This window comes from Heterodontus francisci, chromosome 40 (assembly GCF_036365525.1).
Source record: "Heterodontus francisci isolate sHetFra1 chromosome 40, sHetFra1.hap1, whole genome shotgun sequence".
In the NCBI taxonomy this organism is placed as follows: domain Eukaryota; kingdom Metazoa; phylum Chordata; class Chondrichthyes; order Heterodontiformes; family Heterodontidae; genus Heterodontus; species Heterodontus francisci.
The window spans coordinates 3,741,439-3,761,503 of record NC_090410.1 but is presented as its reverse complement, the minus strand read 5'-3'; the positions used below and the strand labels follow the sequence as shown (position 1 = coordinate 3,761,503).

General features: G+C 47.1%; 1 protein-coding gene across 5 annotated transcripts in view; it reads right to left on the bottom strand.

The window, feature by feature from the left end:
* Positions 1 to 2,407: 2,407 nt before the first annotated feature.
* The window catches only part of LOC137352981 (BRD4-interacting chromatin-remodeling complex-associated protein-like), a 33,812-nt gene continuing 16,154 nt past the window's right edge, over positions 2,408 to 20,065 (bottom strand). Inside the window, exons 6-15 of one of the 5 annotated variants that reach the window (XM_068018823.1) lie at positions 18,437 to 18,682; positions 14,288 to 15,088; positions 13,323 to 13,563; positions 12,424 to 12,566; positions 11,656 to 11,784; positions 11,132 to 11,193; positions 9,899 to 10,047; positions 8,289 to 8,383; positions 4,744 to 4,846; positions 2,408 to 3,674 (exon numbers count right to left, since the gene is read on the bottom strand). In XM_068018823.1, coding sequence (XP_067874924.1) covers positions 2,503 to 3,674; positions 4,744 to 4,846; positions 8,289 to 8,383; positions 9,899 to 10,047; positions 11,132 to 11,193; positions 11,656 to 11,784; positions 12,424 to 12,566; positions 13,323 to 13,563; positions 14,288 to 15,088; positions 18,437 to 18,682 — 3,141 coding nt within the window. In that variant the 3' untranslated portion in view covers positions 2,408 to 2,502. The remainder of the gene's footprint in view (positions 3,675 to 4,743; positions 4,847 to 8,288; positions 8,384 to 9,898; positions 10,048 to 11,131; positions 11,194 to 11,655; positions 11,785 to 12,423; positions 12,567 to 13,322; positions 13,564 to 14,287; positions 15,089 to 18,436; positions 18,683 to 20,065) is intronic. The other 4 variants (XM_068018824.1, XM_068018825.1, XM_068018826.1 and 1 more) reach the window with 4 other exon arrangements.

Here is a 20,065-nt window from a genome sequence, read left to right as displayed (position 1 = left end):
ACATTCTGACACAGAAACCTGGTGCACCAGGACACAATTTTTCAACTAAAAGTACCTTGTACTTGCACCTCACAGGGTACAAGCCTGTCGCTGTGCGCTTAAGCTTCTTATGGGACACACGATGTCTAATTCTGTCCTGTTGCTCCACCGTTACTCCCTGATATAAAGAGCTACAGAATCCTGCATATTAAAGAAAGTTTTAACGGTATTGGTGCAGTTTCTTTAAAAGCCTCCCTACTGTGGGGTCCATCTGAAAACAACTTTTACTAATTGTGTCCTTTTAAATCACAGAGTTAAATAGGTGAGATTTTCTACAGACACCCCTTCACCACCCCCCCCCCAGGAAAGTATACCCCAAAACCCACAGAAACAGAGAATGGACATTTATCAAAAACCCCTCGAAAGCGCACATGGCAGTTTTAGAAAGATTCTATTCATTCTGCCCTGCATAGCCCTGCCACATCACTTAAAAGGGAAACGGGAATACATTTCCTTCACTGTATCGGAGCTTCACCAGTTCACCATAGGGCAACTTAGGATTGCCAAAACATCCAATCGCGGACCAAATCCCAGAATTCTCCCTCCCCCCAACCGGTTATCCCTCTGAAGTTGAACCACCCAATCAGATTGCTCAATGTAAACTGACCAGCTTCCAAAATCTCAATTCAAAAAAAATTAACCAACCCATGAGCCCCTTATTTATGCTTATTTTGCAATAAACTATATATGAACAGCATTTGTAATACAAACATACATAAAATACTTCCATTTACTTTCCCCTGACTTGCCAACTCACCTTTCATTTTCCCTCCCCATTTGCCTCTTGTAATCTCCCTCTGACAGTAGGAGGTATGAGAGTTGGTGGAATTCACCACCCCACCCCCAGTAAGTGCTTAGCCACTCTCAGGTGTAACTAAAAGTGCGTGTTGGCTGATATTTAATAACCTTTCCACTGACCAGCTGATACTGGGCTGAATCTGCAGATATTCCCAAAGCTGCAGGTGGCAGGTCTAAACAGGCATTACAGTAACTCCAACTCAAAACCTCTGCGTGGGCCGTTAAGAGCTTAGTAGTCAAACTAGTTTCATTTTAGCTTTCATCGGAGGGAGTGAGGTTTACAGTTGGCAACCCTCCAGGATTGCCCTGGAGTCGGCAGGAATTGAAGATTCATTTCCAGGGCACTGCTATGAGCAAAAAGGGTCAGGCAGCCAACGGCAGGGTGGTTGGAGGAATGAGCTCCCCCCCCCCATGAAAACTCCAGGAATATGTCCAAGCAGAATTGGCAACCCTGCTGTGTTAACAAGAGAATTTTTTAAAACTGAGGCTTTGAGATAGGTGGGGAACACAAAACACTGAATTCCTACCAGCGTTCCTTCTAAGCTGCAAGGCCACGCAGCAACCCAAAAGTTCCTGCAGAGGCCAAGCACAAGTCGGCCCCTTTAAATTATGTGCGTGCATGCCACGCAAAAAGATTTAAAGCGGAGGGTACGTTGGTCCCTACACCATTCAACAATCAACATCAGTACCAAAGCTCTCATCACTAAACTATCCTCCTGCCAACACCTACAGTTATTTTGGTGATTGGGAGGTGGGCGGGGGGGGGGGGGGGGGGGGGGTGAGATTTAAGAAAGAATTGAGAATTTAAGCAAGGCTGGAGTTGAAGGGAAATGTACAAAAATGTTAGAAATAAATGAGATTGCAGCTCAGCAGCTATACCAAGGGGACACTGAATTCTGGCTCAAGGCCCTAACAACATGCAGAGACAGTTGCAGCATGAGCAACGCTACAATCGCGCCCATTGAGACACCAGCTTGATATCGCTGCCACCATCTTCAGCTGATGAGAAGGGCCACATGGCACTTTGGGTCAAGAGGAAACCACGGAGTCACAACTCAATTCTATCCCCCAGGATGGAGACATGAGAAAGGAAGTTAGAGAATCCATTTCACTCTTGTACTGGCACTTTGGACACCGCTAATGTTGCTGAATGTTCCCACAATCAGAACCGACTGTGCACACTCCAAGGAAGACTCAAAACCATATGTATGTGGATTTGTTTTTTTTTTGGTTAAGGTACATTGGTCAATCTAGTTAGCAATTTGAATTCATCACAAGCCGACTCTCGTGTCCCATGCTTTTAGGTGGCTTCACCATTTACCTTTAACTAAAGCAAGGACACAGGCCCCCTAAGGCAAGCTGTATCTTGCCTTCCCTCACCCTGTGCCTCTTCCAACCAACCTGTTATTAAAAAGGTGCAAGGTCCAATAAGAGAGTCGGCAATTGCATCACAGGTTACATTGGAGGGTTATCACTGCATCTTTCACTAATGTTAAAAGCCTCAAGAATGCATTTAGCGAGATCGTTTTTGGATGCAATGTTTATAAAATACCACAAAGGTAGGTTCACATAAAGGGATACCATCTCTTTAATGAGCTGCGTTGTGGTTCAACAGCACAGCCATCGTACCAACATTGGGAAAGAATACGAGTCAAACAGACTGAGTCATCTAGTGTAAGTTCTAGCTCCAAGGCCTCCATTGTGATTGGGTGCAAGATAGCTGTCTGAGTGGGGAGTGGGGGAAAAGGGTGAAGAGTTAATTTCTGAGGAATTGTATAGAGACGACACTGGGTTTTGAGCTACTGACACGGACTGTGGTTGCCTCAAGTTCAGGATACTGTCAATAGCACTCTGCAAATGCTCATTCAATGTGTCGTCCTGAGGACTGTCACTGGAGAAGCTTGCATTGTCCATGTCGAACGACTCTGACTTGCTCCGCTTGGCAGGTGGGAGCGTCAGTTCCCAGGGTCCATCAGCGGGGTCTGCTTTGATGACGCCGTGCATTAACTCGTCCTCAACGTCCGACAGCTCCTTCATGAGTCCACCAGCACCATCATGAGCTCTCCCTCCAGGGGGCTCCTCCGATTTAGGAGGCAGGAGGTCCGTATGTGTTCGGGCCTTCCTACTGAAACTCGAGACCTTTGCACTTTCCTCAGGTCGGTCTCTCCCAGTTCTCACCTTTGGACTCTCCACAGATTTGCAAGTGGCTATGACACTTTTGGAAGCTACCTCACACTTGGACACCGTTTCCCTCCTGCTGTCCTCCACCTTAACAGGCCCACCCTGAGATGGGTTAATAGCAGTTCTAACAGCTGAAAGCGACTGCACACTGTCCCTATACGTCTTTCGGGGTGGCAGCTTACAATAGTTGGCAGTACGAGGTGGTTTGTTCTCAGTGGGAGACGGTGTCGAGTGATCAAGAGTTCCGTTCATCTGACTGACACTAGTTACCACCGGACATTCGGTGCTCTTGATCACGGAACTTGTGGTGACAGATTGATGGACTGGGTCAAGGGCTGTGTTGTGAATCACCTTACTAAGCCCTGCTTCCTGCTTGATCTTCAGCTTCAAGCCAATCCTGCTCCGCGCCTCGTATGTCTTCATAGGAGGAGGCCTGCTTCGGGTGTGAAGAGTGTCATCGTCACCATCCCTTGCCCATGAGACGGAAGGGGAGCCTCCCGAGTGCTTGATGACCAGTTTTGTTGGGTGGATCTGTGTTGCAGTTTGAGTAGAGGGAATTCGAGGGGTTTCCAGTGAAGCTGTTGAACTGTTACAAGACGGGGATGGAGAAGAGGTAGCAAGTCCATGGGATCTGGAGGAAGATGCCACATATTCATCTACAGCGGAGGAAAAAAAAACATGAATTTTAAATTTTATAACTTTTTTTTTTACACTTTCTTTCCCCTCCATTATTCTCCCTTCCTCTCCAACAATGCCCTGATTTTAAAATTCTCATCCTTGATTTCAAATCCCTCCATGGCCTTGCCCCTCCCTATCTCTGTAATCTGCTCCAGCCCCACAACCCTCCAAGGTATCTGTGCTCCTCTAGTTCTGGCCTCTTGAGAATCCCTGAGTTTAATCGCTCCACCATTGGCAGCCGTGCCTTCAGCTGCCTGGGCCCTAAGCTCCGGAAATCCCTCCCTAAACCTCTCCGCCTCTTTCTCCTCCTTGAAATCTACCCTTTTTTAGCAAGCTTTTGGTCACCTGTCCTAATAAATTGGCAAAATAACCAGAGAGAAATTGAGGAGAAATATTTGTTTTTAAACACAACGAGTTGCGGTGACCTGGAATGCACTGCCTGAAAGGGAGGTGGAAGCAGATTCAATAGTGACTTTAAAAGGAAACTGGATAAATACTTGAAAAGGAAAACATTTGCATATCTATGGAGAAAGAGCAGGGGAGAGTGGAATAACTGTACACTGCTCTAAAAGAGCTGGCACGGACAAGATGGGCTGAATGGTCTCCCTTTGTGCTGTAAGATTCTAACCACACCCTGCACACCAGGCAGTAATGGTGCCCCCGGTCATGCAAGGGACACAGAGAAATAAGAAGAATGTTAAAAGCAGAGACAGTTTTCCTCCTTTCTTGGCACAGATCACCTGGTTTTGTCCATATCTAGAACCAGAGAGCCGCCACAATAGTTGGGGTTGACCAGAAGACCATGGACCATCTGAATCTCCCCCAATTTTCAACATCGCAGCAAACTTCCTGCACACTGGTCCACAGCGCAAAACATGGCCAGGAACTGACCGGCCCTTCAACACAGACCAGCAGGTTCTTTGATGAGGGGTCAGGTCGGATTGAGAAGGCATCCGACTGACCACGCAGCCTTCATCAGAAACTCAATCCAGCCTTTAAAAGGAGCGAGTCTTTCCCTCCGAGTATGGCAATCAGCACCAGTCTTACCCGGTTTCTCTTTTGCCAGCTGTTTGTCGGTGGTTAGAGAGGTTTTCTCTTCCTGGATAAACATCCTGTCAATCATCACCATCTCAGCTGATGGACTTAGCCTCTGAAAATTCAGAAAGACACAATTTCATTGTCGAATACAAAGCAACAATAATCTCCTCCAGCATGAGAGTTAGGTGTAATGTACATATTGAAACACTTTTTATCTGAATGGATCTTAATCCAACCTTCCCTCAATTTTGTCCACTGCTGTTACGACAACTGTCTTCACCAAAATTACAAGCAGAAACCAATCATATACTGAAAGCTTTAATATTCTCCCCCTCTACTTCCAGTCCTATACCGAGGGAGTGCTGCACTATCAGAAGGGCTTGAATGCAGACAATGTTGTAAAATCTAATTGCCAGATCATTGTCCGGACCTGGCTGATTCACTATTTTGGGGCAGTTTAAGGACTGCGTTTGCACCAAGAACAGAAATTCCCCAGTTATTACACCTTTTATCAGAACAAATCTCGTTAGAAACAAAGAGGAAAACTGATCTGGGCCTTTCAAAGCTTGTAAATTGGTCTGCTAACAAGTTTATCCATCAAACACCGGAGTCCAGCTCCTACTGGGAGTCAGCTGAGTTGGAGACACGACTGACCCCAGCACTTTAATGACAGAAAATAAAAACCAAATCGATAATCACCAGCCTGTCGCAGTGACGCCGACTGGAAGTGAGCGCAGGATGAGGACAGGAATTAGCACAGCTGTGATGTTCCCCACAGTCAAATAGGCAGCTGACATTTACCATGTAAGCTCACACCAACAGTGGTCATTTTGGGTGATCAGAGCCATGGAATTGTACTCCAACCAAACATCAACACCTTCAATCAGGGAGGCAAAGTTATGTGATAGTGTTTGAGTCATTTGCAGCACCGCAGACTGCCATTCGGCCCATTGAGTCCATGCCGGCTCTCCATGGAGCTATCCAGTCAGTCCCACTCCTTGTTCCATTAACGTTTCGCCAGGACACTCACTATAGCCTAACGCAAAGAGTCCGCCTGTAACCAACTCCTCGACTTCTGTCACTCCCTCTCACTCAACGTCCAGCAGCAAGTTCCCAAGAGCAGTGTCTGGCAGTTTGGCATCTCACATTCTGCTGCCTTCAATAAGCAGAAGTTTCTGGTCGCTAAAAGTCACCTTCCCAGTGACAAACTACGATCTAACTACCTGAAACTTAACTGTTAAGTGTTGAAGTGCCTTGTACAATGAAATGTGCGATGTCAACAAATACAGCAGCTGATCAGTGCCAGCGATCTCCCACAAACAGCACGAAGAGTACCTGTTACATTACTCTTCAAACAGCTTTTCGAAAGCACCTTTCAAACCCACAACCTCTACCACCTAGAAGGACGAGGGCAGCAGATGCATGGAAACACCCCCACCTGCAAGTTCTCCTCCAAGTGGCGGCACAGTGGCGCAGTGGTTAGCACCGCAGCCTCACAGCTCCAGTGACCCGGGTTCAATTCTGGGTACTGCCTGTGTGGAGTTTGCAAGTTCTCCCTGTGTCTGCGTGGGTTTCATCCGGGTGCTCCAGTTTCCTCCCACAGCCAAAAGACTTGCTGGTTGATGGGTAAATTGGCCACTATAAATTGCCCCTAGTATAGGTAGGCGGTAGGGGAATATAGGGACAGGTGAGGATGTGGTAGGAATATGGGATTAGTGTAGGATTAGTATAAATGGGTGGTTAATGTTCGGCACAGACTCGGTGGGCCGAAGGGCCTGTTTTAGTGCTGTATCTCTAAATCTAAATCAAAAAGTCACATACCATCCTGACTTGGAACTATATTGCCGTTCCTTCACTGTCGCTGGGTCAAAATCCTGGAACTCCCTTCCTAACAGCACTGTGGGTCTACCTACCCCACATGGACTGCAGTGGTTCAAGAAGGCAGCTCACCACCACCTTCTCAAGGGCAATTAGGGATGGGCAATAAATGCTGTCCTAGCCAGCGATGCTCAGATTCCACAAATGAATAAGAGAGGTTTTTACATCCACCTAATGTGCCATAAGGTCTCTAAAACAAAGGATAACCCTCTCCAACAATGTAGCACCCCCTCGGTACTACACTGCAGCCTCAGCCTCGAGTGTGAACTGAAGTCTTGAGGTGGGACTTGAATTCTGAACCTGACTCAAGAGGCTGGAGTTGTAGAGACGGAGTCACGCCATGGCATGCTAGCACAGTTACGACACACTGCAGCAGGGGAGCAGGTGGGATAGCTCCTGCTCCAATTCCTCTCCACTTGAACTATGCTACAGTGCAACTCCCCAGTCTCCAGTGATGATGTGGATTCCATCTATAAATATCCACCCATATTGCACCTGGGCAGCTCGTCTCCCCATCAGCCATGGACTATAGTGACCACAAAATGCTCGTGATGGGAGGGGAAGCGAGGCAGGTGACAGTCACACATAAGGAGTCTTCCCCTTTGAAAAAGAATTTCAATAAAACACACTGACCTGACATCCACCATTTACAGCTGCTCATCGTTTGTCTGCAGCAGCTTGTAAGCAGTAACAATTGCCTGGATTTGCCTATTTAGAGAAGCAGCCCTAAAGGGACAACCAGATTAGCATCTGCACGTCACAACTGTCCTCCAGATCCTAGAGTAGCCATCGTAGGTGAAGGATCCCTTCACACACCTGGTCTTTGGACCAGGCACAGCACAGTTCACTTGGGATGTCGCTGAATTTATGGAAGTTGATGAGGCAAGATCTTCCCTTTATGAATCTCCATTGGCTGATCTTTTCTCAGCTAATATTCTACAAATAATCCTGGTTTACTTTTGCTAAACGATTCCCTAATTTTACACAGCGCTGAGGTAAGGTTGCTGGGTCTCTGGCTGGCAGTATGTGTTTTGTCATTTTTTATTGAAATAGCCACTGCATTGGCCTGATTCCAACTTATTGATCACTCCTCAGTGTTCAGCAACCCCCTCGTAACGATCATTAATGACTCACAAATCTCCTCCCTCACTACTCCTGGAGACAAATATTCTCTCTCCCTGGGGATTTGTGGGTTTCGAGCCCTTTCAAGCCGTCTCAAGTCACAACACAGGTTCGATTTAGAGCAGAACTCCCACCAGCTCTGCCCCAACCAGGGTCCCTCAGCTGCAAGCTCAGGCTTTAGTGTAGCAAAATGTCACCCTTCCACTTCCCACAATCGTCCCCACCTCCCCCACCCCACCGCCTGCCCACTCCCCGAGTGAAAGCACCAATTCAGTCCCTAATGATGGGCAGCTTTGCACTGTTGCAATTTGGAACCAGGTTGACACTGACCTGAACAGAGCACTGCCCAGGATGTCACCGCCAATTTAATTAGTCTGGTCTGGCTTTCCATGCAGTTCCAGGAGATTGAAAGATCAGTGTTCAAATGAAATGTGACACCCAATTTCCTCCCATGTCCTCCCCCAACAAAGGAAAGGAAATATCTGCTCAGTCCAACACAGGGTGTCCCATCAGTGTCACAGACGATGCACAGAAGGCAAAAGCAGAAATGTTACCCTAGCCTCCTCGAAGAGCAGCATTCTGTATTTGTTCAGCATGGCCTGGGTACGTTTTAATAACTGCGTCGATACGGCCTCAAATTCTTCATCCACTGAAAGAGAAACATTTAAATGCTGCAAGTTTCAATTGCGAAATATATATTTAAAAAAAATTAACAAAAACAATTGGGAGGGAAGAGAGACCATATAAATACCCTCCATAATCCCAATGCAATACAGTGGAACACTGTACAATGAGCTCTTAGCCGAGGATTTTTTATTCAAATAGTGTGGGAAACGTGATCATTGGAATAAAAAATAAATGGAACCTTCTGGAAATACGCAGCAGGCTCTGAACATCTGGAAAAGAGCAATAATGGAACTGGCTGGTGCTCTGAGTGAGACCCAAAGAATCTTATAGAACAGAAGCAGGCCATTCAACCCATTGCACCAGTGCTGACTCATTGAAAGAGCGATCCAATTAGTCCCACTCTCCTGCTCTTTCCCCACAGCCCAGCAAATTTTTTTTCTTTTCAACCGCTTTTGGAAAGGGGTTATTGAAACTGCTTCCACTGCCCTTTCAGGCAGCGCATTCCAGATCACAACAAATCACTGCATAAAACATTTCTCATTCTCCCTCTGGGTCTTTTCCCAATTATCTTAAATCTCTGTCCTCTGGTTACCGACTCTCCTGTAACTGGAAACAGACTCTCATTTACTCAAACTCTTTGATCCTTCATTAAAACAGGCCAGAGGATGGGTTTACATGCGAACCGTTAACCAGCCAGTCCTCTTCCAAACTCACTGTATTGCCCAGAACTTGGTTTTCATTCCTGTCCAGACACCAATACACAACAGCAACTCACCAAGACTCCTCTGACAGCAGCTTCAAAACCTGCAATCTCTACCACATGGAGGACAAGGGCAGCAGATGCATGGGAACTCCACGAACTGCAAGTTCCCCTCCAAGCCACACACCATCCTGACTTGGAACTGTATCACCGTTGCTTCACTGTTCCTGGGTTAAAATCCTGGAGCTTCCTTTGGGTGTACCTACATCACATGGACTGCAGCGGTTCAAGAAGGCAGCTCACCACCATCTTCTGAAGGGCAATTAGGGATGGGCAATAAATGCTGGCCTTGCCAGGGATGCTGACATACCATGAATGAAGATTTTAAAAAAACACTTCCTTTGAACTGGACCATAGACTTCAACAACTTATACATTTATATTCATACTTGGGAAAAGGCTGTTCAATGACAGCAGCTACCCCCATCTCTCCACCAGTCTCAGAATAAGTCCAGAATAAAAATACACATGCGTAAATTTTAGCCACAATCACTGTAAAGTTAGTTCCACTGTATTGTCTGCTGACTGGTACAAAATAACCACAGCACGCAAGACCTGTGTGTACCGAGGATAGGTTTACACAAAGGGCTCTGTGAATTGTGCGCTAGGTGTTGAGCAAGGCAATGGAAGGGATGTTCCGTGGAACAGAATTATGCATTGGAGGGAGTAACTGTACGCACCAAACAAGGCAAAGCACTGGGGAGCACAACGATGTGACAGCACTGCTGTGGAAAGGGTGGGTGTGAGGTTTGAAAACGAAACAACCCTGCGGACCTACCTTTCCTGTGTTCTTCCACAGATGGCAACGTCCCCTGGTAAAGGTGATATGGCAGGAGCCTGTGAACCACATCTTCGTATGACCGGAAGCAGGACTTGTAGTCCGGATGGAGCACTGCATCTTGATGCTTGTGCAGACTATCCAATATCCTGCAATCGGGGCACAGATATGCTGCTTTAGGACAGCGGGTGGGCCATGAGCTGCAAATACATTCTAGGAATTCTCAAGCTACATACTAGTGCAACATTAGGGGCCATCAATACAAGGTAGTCACTAAAAAAAAATCCAATAGGGAATTCAGGAGAACCTTCTTTACCCAGAGGGTGGTGAGAATGTGGAACTCAGTATCATAGGCAGTGGTTGAGGTGAATAGTATCGATACATTTAAGGAAAAGCTAGATAAACACATGAGGGAGAAAAGAATAGGAGGATATGCTATTAGGGTGGGAGGAGGTTCATGTGGATCATAAACACCAACATGGATCAGTTGGGCCGAATGGCTTGTTTCTGAGCTGTAAATTTCATGTAATTTAGACCATTCTGCAGCTGGTACAACAGCAACAGTATAGGGACAAGTTGAGGCCATTTAGCCCCTCAAGCCTGTTCCACTATTCAATTAAGATAATGGCGGATCTGTATCTACCCACCTTGGCTCCTTATCCAAAGGAAATCTTTCAATCTCAGTTTTGAAATTTTCAATTGACTCTGCCTCAGTCTCAACAGCATTTTGGGGAGAGTTTTCCAGATTCCCACTCCCCTTTGTGCGAAGAAGTGTTTCCTGACATCACCCCTGAACGGCCTGGCTCTAATTTTAAGGTTCTGCCCCCTTGTTCTGGACTCCCCCCACCCCCACCAACCACCAGAGGAAATAGTTTCTCTCTATCAACCCTATCAACTCCTTTAATCATCTTAAACCCCTCAATCTTCTATACCCAAGGGAATACCAGCCTAGTCGGCACAACCTGTCCTCATAATTTAACCCTTTAGTCTCCAAGGCCAACGTATCCTTCCTGAGGTGTGATGCCCAGAGACAAATACAAGCACTCTAAATGAGGTTTGACCACAGTGTCATATACAGCTTATATTCATATAGTGCCTGTAACATAGGGAAGTGGATGGGCATAAGGGTTTAGGGGGTGAATTCTAGAGCCATGGTGATGAATGATAGGATGCAGTGGAATTTGCCAATTTCTGCAGATCAGTGATAATATTTGGAATAAAGGCATCGCTTACACAGCTTCCTTTGTTGGTTTCAGCGACACTGGCGCTTTCAATCCTCCCAATTTATTGTCCATCTGTGAAACATAACAGGAGAAAGAAATACCTGAGTATGGGAATATTTCCAATAATCACTCCAAAGGAAATTTAGTGCTGGAAATATCGAACAACATGATGAAACACGGCACGTTGACGTGTGGTGGGTGGACCGTGCTCGGGAGGAACAGATGATGTTGGACCTTTGGTACCCAAAGCTCTCCACCACAGGAGGTTTCCTTGCCTCATGTCTTGAGTCTGTTGTAGACTCACTGTAGTCTCGTTATGACTCTCAATTCCCACAAGAGTCCAAGTTGGGCACAGACGAGCTCCCCTGCTTTTGCTACTTGTAGATACAGTCCATAATATAAAAGCAGGTGGTCTTTATCACAACACAAGAGGGGTTTGCTCTCCACTGCTCGGGAGACCAAGCACCGTCAGGAGTAAGTTCCCACTCTGCCAAGCAAGCGGAGGTCAGCTATCTCTCCATTCCTCAAACATACCTGATGTGCCGGGATGGGAGCCGCTGGCATTAACTGTGTTAATCCTTTGCCGAGAAGCTGGATCTGTATTGGCCCTTTGGTCAAGCTCATATTCAGGCCCGAAATCGAACTGATTACTCCAGGTTTAGTCTGTGAAAAGCCAAGAACAATTTAACACATCAGTAGGTCAATGCTGCATGCCGTGTGGGATAGGAACCTTTGGGGAAGGAAGAGAGAACACTATACTACAAAGCAAGGCAACAAATTCTGTAAAAGTACCAGAAAACATGCAAAAAAAAAAATGTACCTGCAGAACCTCTGAAGTTTACAGTACAGGTAGCAGCCATTTGGCCCCTCAGTCTGCTCCCGTGCATTTATAGAGGTAATTGTGTCAGCTCGGTTCAGTTGAGAGCACTCCTGCCTGAGCTGGAAAGCTATGGGTTCAAGCCCCACTTCTGGGCTTGAGTACATAATCTAGGCCGACACTCCAGTGCCGTGCTGAAGGAGCGCTGCACTGTCGGAGGTGCCATCCTTCAGATGAGACGTTAAACTGAGATGCAACCTTGCTGGGTGCTGAGGATCCCCTGGAGCAGGGAGTTCTCCGGATGTCCTGACCAATATTTACCTCTCAGCCAACACTCTCAGATTAACTGGCGCTCCCTCTCGTGGGCTGCCACCTTCACTTACATACCAATCACCGTGCAAAGCGCTTTGGAACGTTTCGACTGCATAAGCTGCGATATGAAAGTGAATTAATTACGATAAACATTTGCAATGCTTTTTCTCTACCTGCAGGGCTGGCTGAATCTGGTGCTGTGCGAGAGACTTCATCTGTATAGGGACCACTGTTCCCTGCTGTAAGTGACAGGTGCTTCCAGGTACTCCCCCCGAGATAACTTTGCTGTCTGGGGACCTGGTTGTGGTCGTGGTACCTGACATAATGAGTGTGACAATGTTTAATGAGCTACAGGAACAAAGTCCTCTCTACTAACAATATGATTCATCAGACCATTAAACACTGGAGCAGTACCGACCTCAGTTTACTGTGTTTATACAGATTGTTCTACCAAGCGAAATAATTAAATATCAGGAAACACATCCTATGTTTTTACAAAAAGAACAGCCTTTTCTGGTTGTAATGCTCAACACTAGGAGCCTCATTAGGCTCCTGTTTCTTAGTGTCAGCTGTGGCTGATTCAGAAGGTTGTGGGTTCAAATCCCACTCCAGACTTTTGAGCCTGTAATCTCGACTGACACACCCAGTGCTGCACTGATGGTGGTGCCGTCTTTCCGATGAGGCGTTAAACCGTAAAAAGTCCCATGGAAGAGCAGCAGGGGACAATATTAATCCCTTAAATCACACACTAATAGATTATCTGTTCATTATCTCATTGCTGTTTGTGGGAGCTTGCTGTGTGCAAATTGGCTGCTGTGTTTCCTACATTACAACAGCAACTACACTTTGGAAGTACTTCATTGGCTGTAAAGAACTTTGGGACGTCCTGAGGTTGTGAAAGGCACTATATAAATGCAAGTTCTTTCTATTATGCGAGATATATTGCTTGCTTCACGAAACCCTAATCCTTCTCAATTCAGACAGCGAATGGAGGAAGCTATACAGTACAATCGAAGACCAAGAATTATTGCACTCAGCTCTTTACCAACCTACCACAAATTTGTTTACCCACCTGCTGAAGATGTCTTCACAAGGACGGATGTCTGCTGGAGAAGAGTTGCTAGGGCTGCCTGACCTCCATGAGGCTGGGCCCTCATACTGGACGAGGTGGTGTGCACCTGGGGCGGCACACTGGGAGATTGCACCTGGCTACTGATCAGCATCGTGGCTGCCTGACTGCTCACCTGGCCAAACCCAGACATAGTTTGGTTTGCTGCAGACTGCTTGGCTTGAAGAATTATGTTATGCTGCATCTGTTGAAATAAAATGCATTGCCATGTCTCTGGTGCGTTTTGGTCTGTACTGACACACAGAATTGCAGCGAATTTACAGCACAGAGACAGGCCATTCGGCCCAAAAGGCGCTTGCTGGCATTTATGCTCCACATGAACCTCCTCGCATCCTACTTCATCTCATCCTATCAGCATTTCAAGCACAGTGGGCCGGTGGGGAGGTTTGGGGAGAGAGGGAGGTACAGTGGGATGGGGGTGGGAGGAGAGGTAGCTGGGGAAAGAGGGGTGGACTAGGGAAGAGACGGGAAGTGAACCAGTGTCCACAGAACATTACCCCAACAGGGAGTCAATACCCTTCAGGACAGGAGGAAAAACAATTGCGGGTAGGGGGGGTTGGGGAGAAAGAGGAGAGTGGGAAAGATAGAGGTAAAAGGAAATTATAAAGGCTCCGTTACAATGTTTATGTGAATTCACACTCCTGTGAAATACCTGGAGACAGTTTGTTATGTTAAAGACGTTATATGAACGCAAGTTGAATTACTCCTTTTTCTCAGTCTTCACTTTGTCCAACAGTTAAAAAGACTAAGTTTAGTGGCAAACAAATTACAACCCCTCGTTTTACCCAGTCTCCACCAACTACCACCCCACCCCCCCAAAACTCATTTCAACCCCTGTAGTGTCCAGTTCCTTTGGGGCCCCTCCTCCCCTAGTCCTGCCTTTCAACAAGATCACAGACAGTACTCACCTGCTGCAGCTTCTCCATGATGTTTTTATGCTGGTCGGTAGGATTGGGAATTGAAGACATGGACTGAAGTTGACTCATCACCATCTGAAACCTGTGCTGCTGCTCCGCCGTGAGGTGAAGCGTCTGGTAGATGGGCTGCAGGGGGGCCTGCGACTGGAACTGAAGCTGCACGTGCTGCGCCTGAGACTGTGTCGGATGATGCTCACCCTGGACTTGGGAAGGTGCTGTGGACGGGTGCAAGAGATGGGACGGGGTCTGTGCCTCGGCATGGCTCTGGAGCTGAGGTGTGGGCTGGACTTGGAGGTGTATCTGGGTGGGGGACGTCAGCTGAGCTTGGGCTGGGGGCTGGGGCTCGGGCTGCGAAGGATTCTGGAACTGAACCTGCAGGTGTGGCTGCGACGGAGGCCTCATCGGGTGCTGCCCCTGGGGTGTTCCGTGTGGGGAGGATTGGACCTGCGTCTGAATCACATATAGGGGCTGCAGGGGTAGCTGAGACGGAGTGCAGGAGCGGGAAAGGGGCTCGGAAGGTGGTCTGGACAGCACCTGGGGCTGTGAGGATGGACGGGACTGTGGGCGGGAGGGAGGTCTCGACAGTGGCTGTGGCTGCGAGGGGGGACGAGACTGGTGGGGTGACTGCATCTGGTGTGGAGATTGCATCTGGTGTGGCGACTGCATCGGATGGGGAGACTGCATCTGCTGAAGGTGGAGTTGGCTGTCGCTCTGTGGTGTTTCAGGTAGAGGTGACTGCGAAGTAACTGGAAGCTGTTGCAAGGCTGTCTTCTGCTGCCCGGTGGCCATCTGCTGAATGAACCAAACAAAAGTAGAACTTCGCGGAATTTCATACGTCAATGCTCGATCCCTACAGGATTTCATTGTGGTCTACGTTGCTAGCCCCTGCTCCAGATAAAATAATTTGGTGAAGGAACTTGACAGAAGATAGAGTGCCAGATGAATGAAACAACCTGCCACAGGCCACAAACAAAATTTCATCCCCACTCACTTATACACAGCACCCACAATTTCAACTAATATTTTGACTAAGAATGTAGCCTCAGTTACATATAATAATATTGGATGCTTTTCCAACATAAAAATTGCACTGCACATTTTTATGCTGATAACGTTGAAGGATGCTGGTACAGGAAATAAAGGTGGCTCAATTTCAGGCAAACACTCCCAGGACAGGTACAGCACAGGGTTAGATACAGAGTAAAGCTCCCTCTACACTGTCCCCATCAAACACTCCCAGGACAGGTACAACACGGGGTTAGATACAGAGTAAAGCTCCCTCTACACTGTCCCCATCAAACACTGAGGGTAGCTACTCCCTAATCTACACTGACTCCCAGTCCTGCAACGCCTAGATTTAAAATGATCATACTTGTTTTCAAATCCCTCCACGACGTGGCTCATCCCTATCTCTGTAACCTCCTTCAGCCATACAACCGTCTGAGACTGCTGCGCTCCCCCAATTCTGGCCTCTTGAGCATCCCCGATTTTAATCGTTCCATCGCTGGGCCCTAAGCACTGGAATTCCCACCCTGTCTCTCTCTCTCTCTCTCCTCTTTTAAGATGCTGGTTACCTATCTGAACATCTCATGTGGTTCAGTGTCAAATTTTGTCTGATAATGTCTCTGGGAAGCGCCTTGGAATATTTTACTACTTTAAAGGCACTATATAAATGCAAGTTGTGATTGCTGTGAATAATACCTCCATTGGGATAAAGCAAGTTCACAATAAATGCAAAGATGCCGTAGTGGGTTTCATTGGCTGGTTTCTGGGTAATCAACAGAGGGAACCTGTTAAATAAAGGCTCATTAATTAGATTAAGTCTAGGTTGGTTGGAAGGAGCAATACCTGATGTTTGTGTGCTGATTGCGTTGTCAGGGTTTGTGAAACACTCAGCTCCCCAACAGTTTAGACCTTCTGATCATTGTGTGGAAACTAAGCACAGCACATGCATACGGCACTTACATTTCACCCACTTCCCTGCAGCCTCCCAACAAACCCGAGCCAACTTATATTGTGGCACAATGCCAGAAACACATGGCACAAAGGGTAAGCTATAGCAGGCTACCTGTTCTCAAGAGGCACGATGGCTGAAACTCCTCCCTGCCTACTGTTTAGTGGGACAGCAATCAGGGGCAGGAACCTGGGCTGATATTTCTCTTTCCTACTCAGTAAGTATCCTGGGACCAGCTCGATCTCCTCTCAACTGAGTATCTCCCCCTTCCCTCTCCCACGACCCCGACCCCCATCCCACCCAGAAGCTGAGATCACTCACACGGCAGATTCTGGGGAGAAAACAACAGTGATCTTTTGACTATTTTGCATTGTGTGGCTCAGCTGCACACCCCGATTAAGCAATGATCCCTCAGTGCAACTGTGCAAATCAAATACACGTACACGTAGACAGAACACACAATTTGAATTGCTCTCAGCATAAATATATGCTAAAAGTTATAAAGGAGACAAGGTGGAAGGAACAGTAAACAGCAGCTTTAAGCCAGAAGGAAGGGCAAGTAAAGAAAGCCCAATTGGAGAGGGTGAGGTACACAAGTGCGTTACAGGCTATAACACACACGTGCTTTGACAAGGATCAGTCAGGATTGCTAGCTGCACATTTAAACAAAATACGCCGAGATGAGACTGATGTGAAGCCTCAATCACTCAAAGACCCATCCCCTGACCCCAAGCAATCCGAGACTTGCAGCAAGCTGCTTCTGCCTCAGAACTCAGCGTCCTGTCTGCCTCTGCAACAACCTGCGTAAAACTACCAAACCTCGGAGCAAAGTTCACAGACCGACTGGATTTATTGCTCAAATAACATCTACTTACTTAGAATTTACAGCACAGAAACAGGCCATTCGGCCCAACTCATCCATGCTGGTGTTTATGCTCCAGACAGTCTCCTCCTGCCCTTCTTCACCCCACCCTATCAGCATAACCTGACGGCTATGTCCCATCTCAGGGCTGCACTGAGTACTGAAGTGCAATGAATTTTTCATACCATTATTACAATTAGTTCTTCGATTTTTTTTTTTAATTTTCAGAATTTGGGATCAGTCTGGGGAGACCATCTTGGAAGCGTCCTCTACAGTTCAATTCCAGGACAGGTACAGCACGGGGTTAGATACAGATTAAAGCTCCCTCATCAATGGTGCCTCACTCCCAATCTCACAAATGGTGCTCTCTCCTGTCCTAGAGTTACGTTCCCATTTTCCACACCACACTAGCTTGCAGTATCTTGATGCAATATTTTCCCATTTCATAGAATGATACAGATCAGAATGAGGCCATTTGGCCCATTGTGCCTGTGCCAGCTTTGTTTAGTTTAGAGATACAGCACTGAAACAGGCCCTTCGGCCCACCGAGTCTGTGCCGACCATGAACCGTCCATTTATGTTAATCCTACATTAATCCCATATTTCTACCACATCCCATCTTCCCTCAATTCCCCTACCACCTACCTATACTAGGGGCAATTTACAATGGCCAATTTACCTAGGAAACCGGAGCACCCGGTGGAAACCCTATCCAATTAGTCCCACTCTCCCAGCTCTTTCCCCACAGCCCTACAAATTTCTCCTTTTCAAGTTTTTATCCAATTTCCTTCTTAAAGTTACTATCGAATCTACTTCTGCCGCCCTTTAAGGCAGCGCATTCCAGATCACAACAACTCACCGCGTGAAAAGAAATTTACCATCCCTGCTCTGGTTCTTTTACCAATTACCTTAAATCGGTGTCCTCTAGTTACTGACCCTCCTGCCACTGTTAAGCACCTTCATGCTTTTGAACACCTCTATTAAATCTCCCCTTAACCTTCTCTGCTCGAAGGAGAACAATCCCAGCTTCTCCAGTCTCGCCACATAACTCAAGTCCCTCATCCCTGGAACCATTCTAGTAAATCTCCTCTGCATCCTCTCTAGTGCCTGGCCATCCTTCCCAAAATGTGGCACCTAGATCTGGACACAATACTCCAAGCTGGGGCCTAGCCAGTGATTATAATAAAGGATTCTACCGAACATTATTTTTTGTGTTTTGTGCAGATAGCGCTGACTACAACCCGTCAAACTCAAGGCAAGAGCTGTGTTAGTAAAAGCATCAGAGAGCGAGAGATCGGGAGAAGGGCGGGTTCTGTTGGACTACCTGGGCAGCTTGTATCTGCTGGAAAGGGGCGCTTGGCAGCGAGGGCAACACTGTTTGTCCTTTGGAGTCCGCGTGTCCCGCGGGCATGGCCGGTGCCAGCCCTATGCTACTGCTGACGATAACCGAGGCAGGGACGCTGCTGGTGGTGCCAGTCGGTGCTAAGCTGTGAGGGGACGGCTGGTTCAGGCCTTTTTCCTGCTGGAGTTTCAGGGCTGCCTGGTAAAGCTGCTGCTGTTTCTGTTCCTGCTGTAACGTTCAAGACAAAGTCATCAGCACACGCGGCACCGTTAGCGAAAGCTGAACTTCAGAAACCGGGGCAACAAAAAGAGAGACTTCAAAGCGTGCCATAGGTAATGTAAAATTATAAAACATAGTGCGGTGAAAGTACAGGCTCAGCACCACTCGTTGAGGAGCTGTACATGAATCTCCCAGATCTCACTGACCTCCTCCAGACCGAAATCCCTCTCAGATTTCTGTGCCCCTCGCGCATCCCCAATTTTAATCGTTCCACCTCTGGCGGAAGTACCTTCAGTTTATCTAGACCCTCAGCTTTGGAATTCCTTCACTAAATCTCTCCGCCTCTCCTCTCTCTCCTCCTTTAAGACGTTCCTTAAAAAAATCTCTTTGACCAGGCTTTTGGTCACCTCCCCTCTTTATCTGGCTCAGCGTCAAATTTTGTTTGATGATCACTCCTGAGAAGCAACTTGGGATGTTAGAAGGAGATATATAAATGCAAGCTGTTGCTGAAATACAAACATCAGTCAGCCACTGTAGAGGGGAGAGGGTGAGTTAACTCTCATGGAGTGGCCACATCATTGGACACACTTTGGTCTGCCTCTTGCACATTGGATTCATTTCCACCGTTTGTTTTCTGTTAACAAACCTATCTGTACTGTGCAGCTCCTGGTGCGACTCACCTCACACCAGCCACGGAGGTCACAGGTTCCTGCGGCTCAGATGTCATCGGGACATGAAGCAAGTGTGTCTTACGATGGTTGTACAAGCCTTTCAATCAAACTTTTCCCGAGGGTGCCCTGCCCTGGATTGATTTAGGGATGGGTGGGAATGGGAGGAAACAGGAGTTCTGATACTAGTCACTTCTGGCAGGGTTGACAGTATAATTACCATGAAGAGTTAGTGCACTGGAAATTGGACGATATTGGGAATTTAAAACAGACAGCATCTGGGAGTGTATTACTGGGCTAATGAAATAGCGGCCTTTATCTCAAGGAGGCTGGAACACAAAGGGGACGGAGTGATGCTTTGGTTGTTTAGAGCCTTGGCCTGATTCCACCTGGAGCAACTATGGTGAGTTCTGGACAGTGCACCTCAGGAAGGATTTGTTGGCCTTGGAAGGGGTGGGAGCATAGATTCATCAGAATGATACTGGGGCTTAAAGGGTTAAATTATAAGCACAAGTTCTTTAAACTTAGCTTGTATTCCCTTAAATATAGACAGTTGAGGGGTGATCTATTGAGGTGTTTAAGATAATTAAAGGGTCGATAGACAAATTTAAGAGACTCTTTGAGGATGTAACAAGCAGAGTGGATAAAGGGGAACCAGTAGATGTAGCGTATTTAGATTTCCAAAAGGCATTCGATAAGGTGCCATATAAAAGGTTACTACACT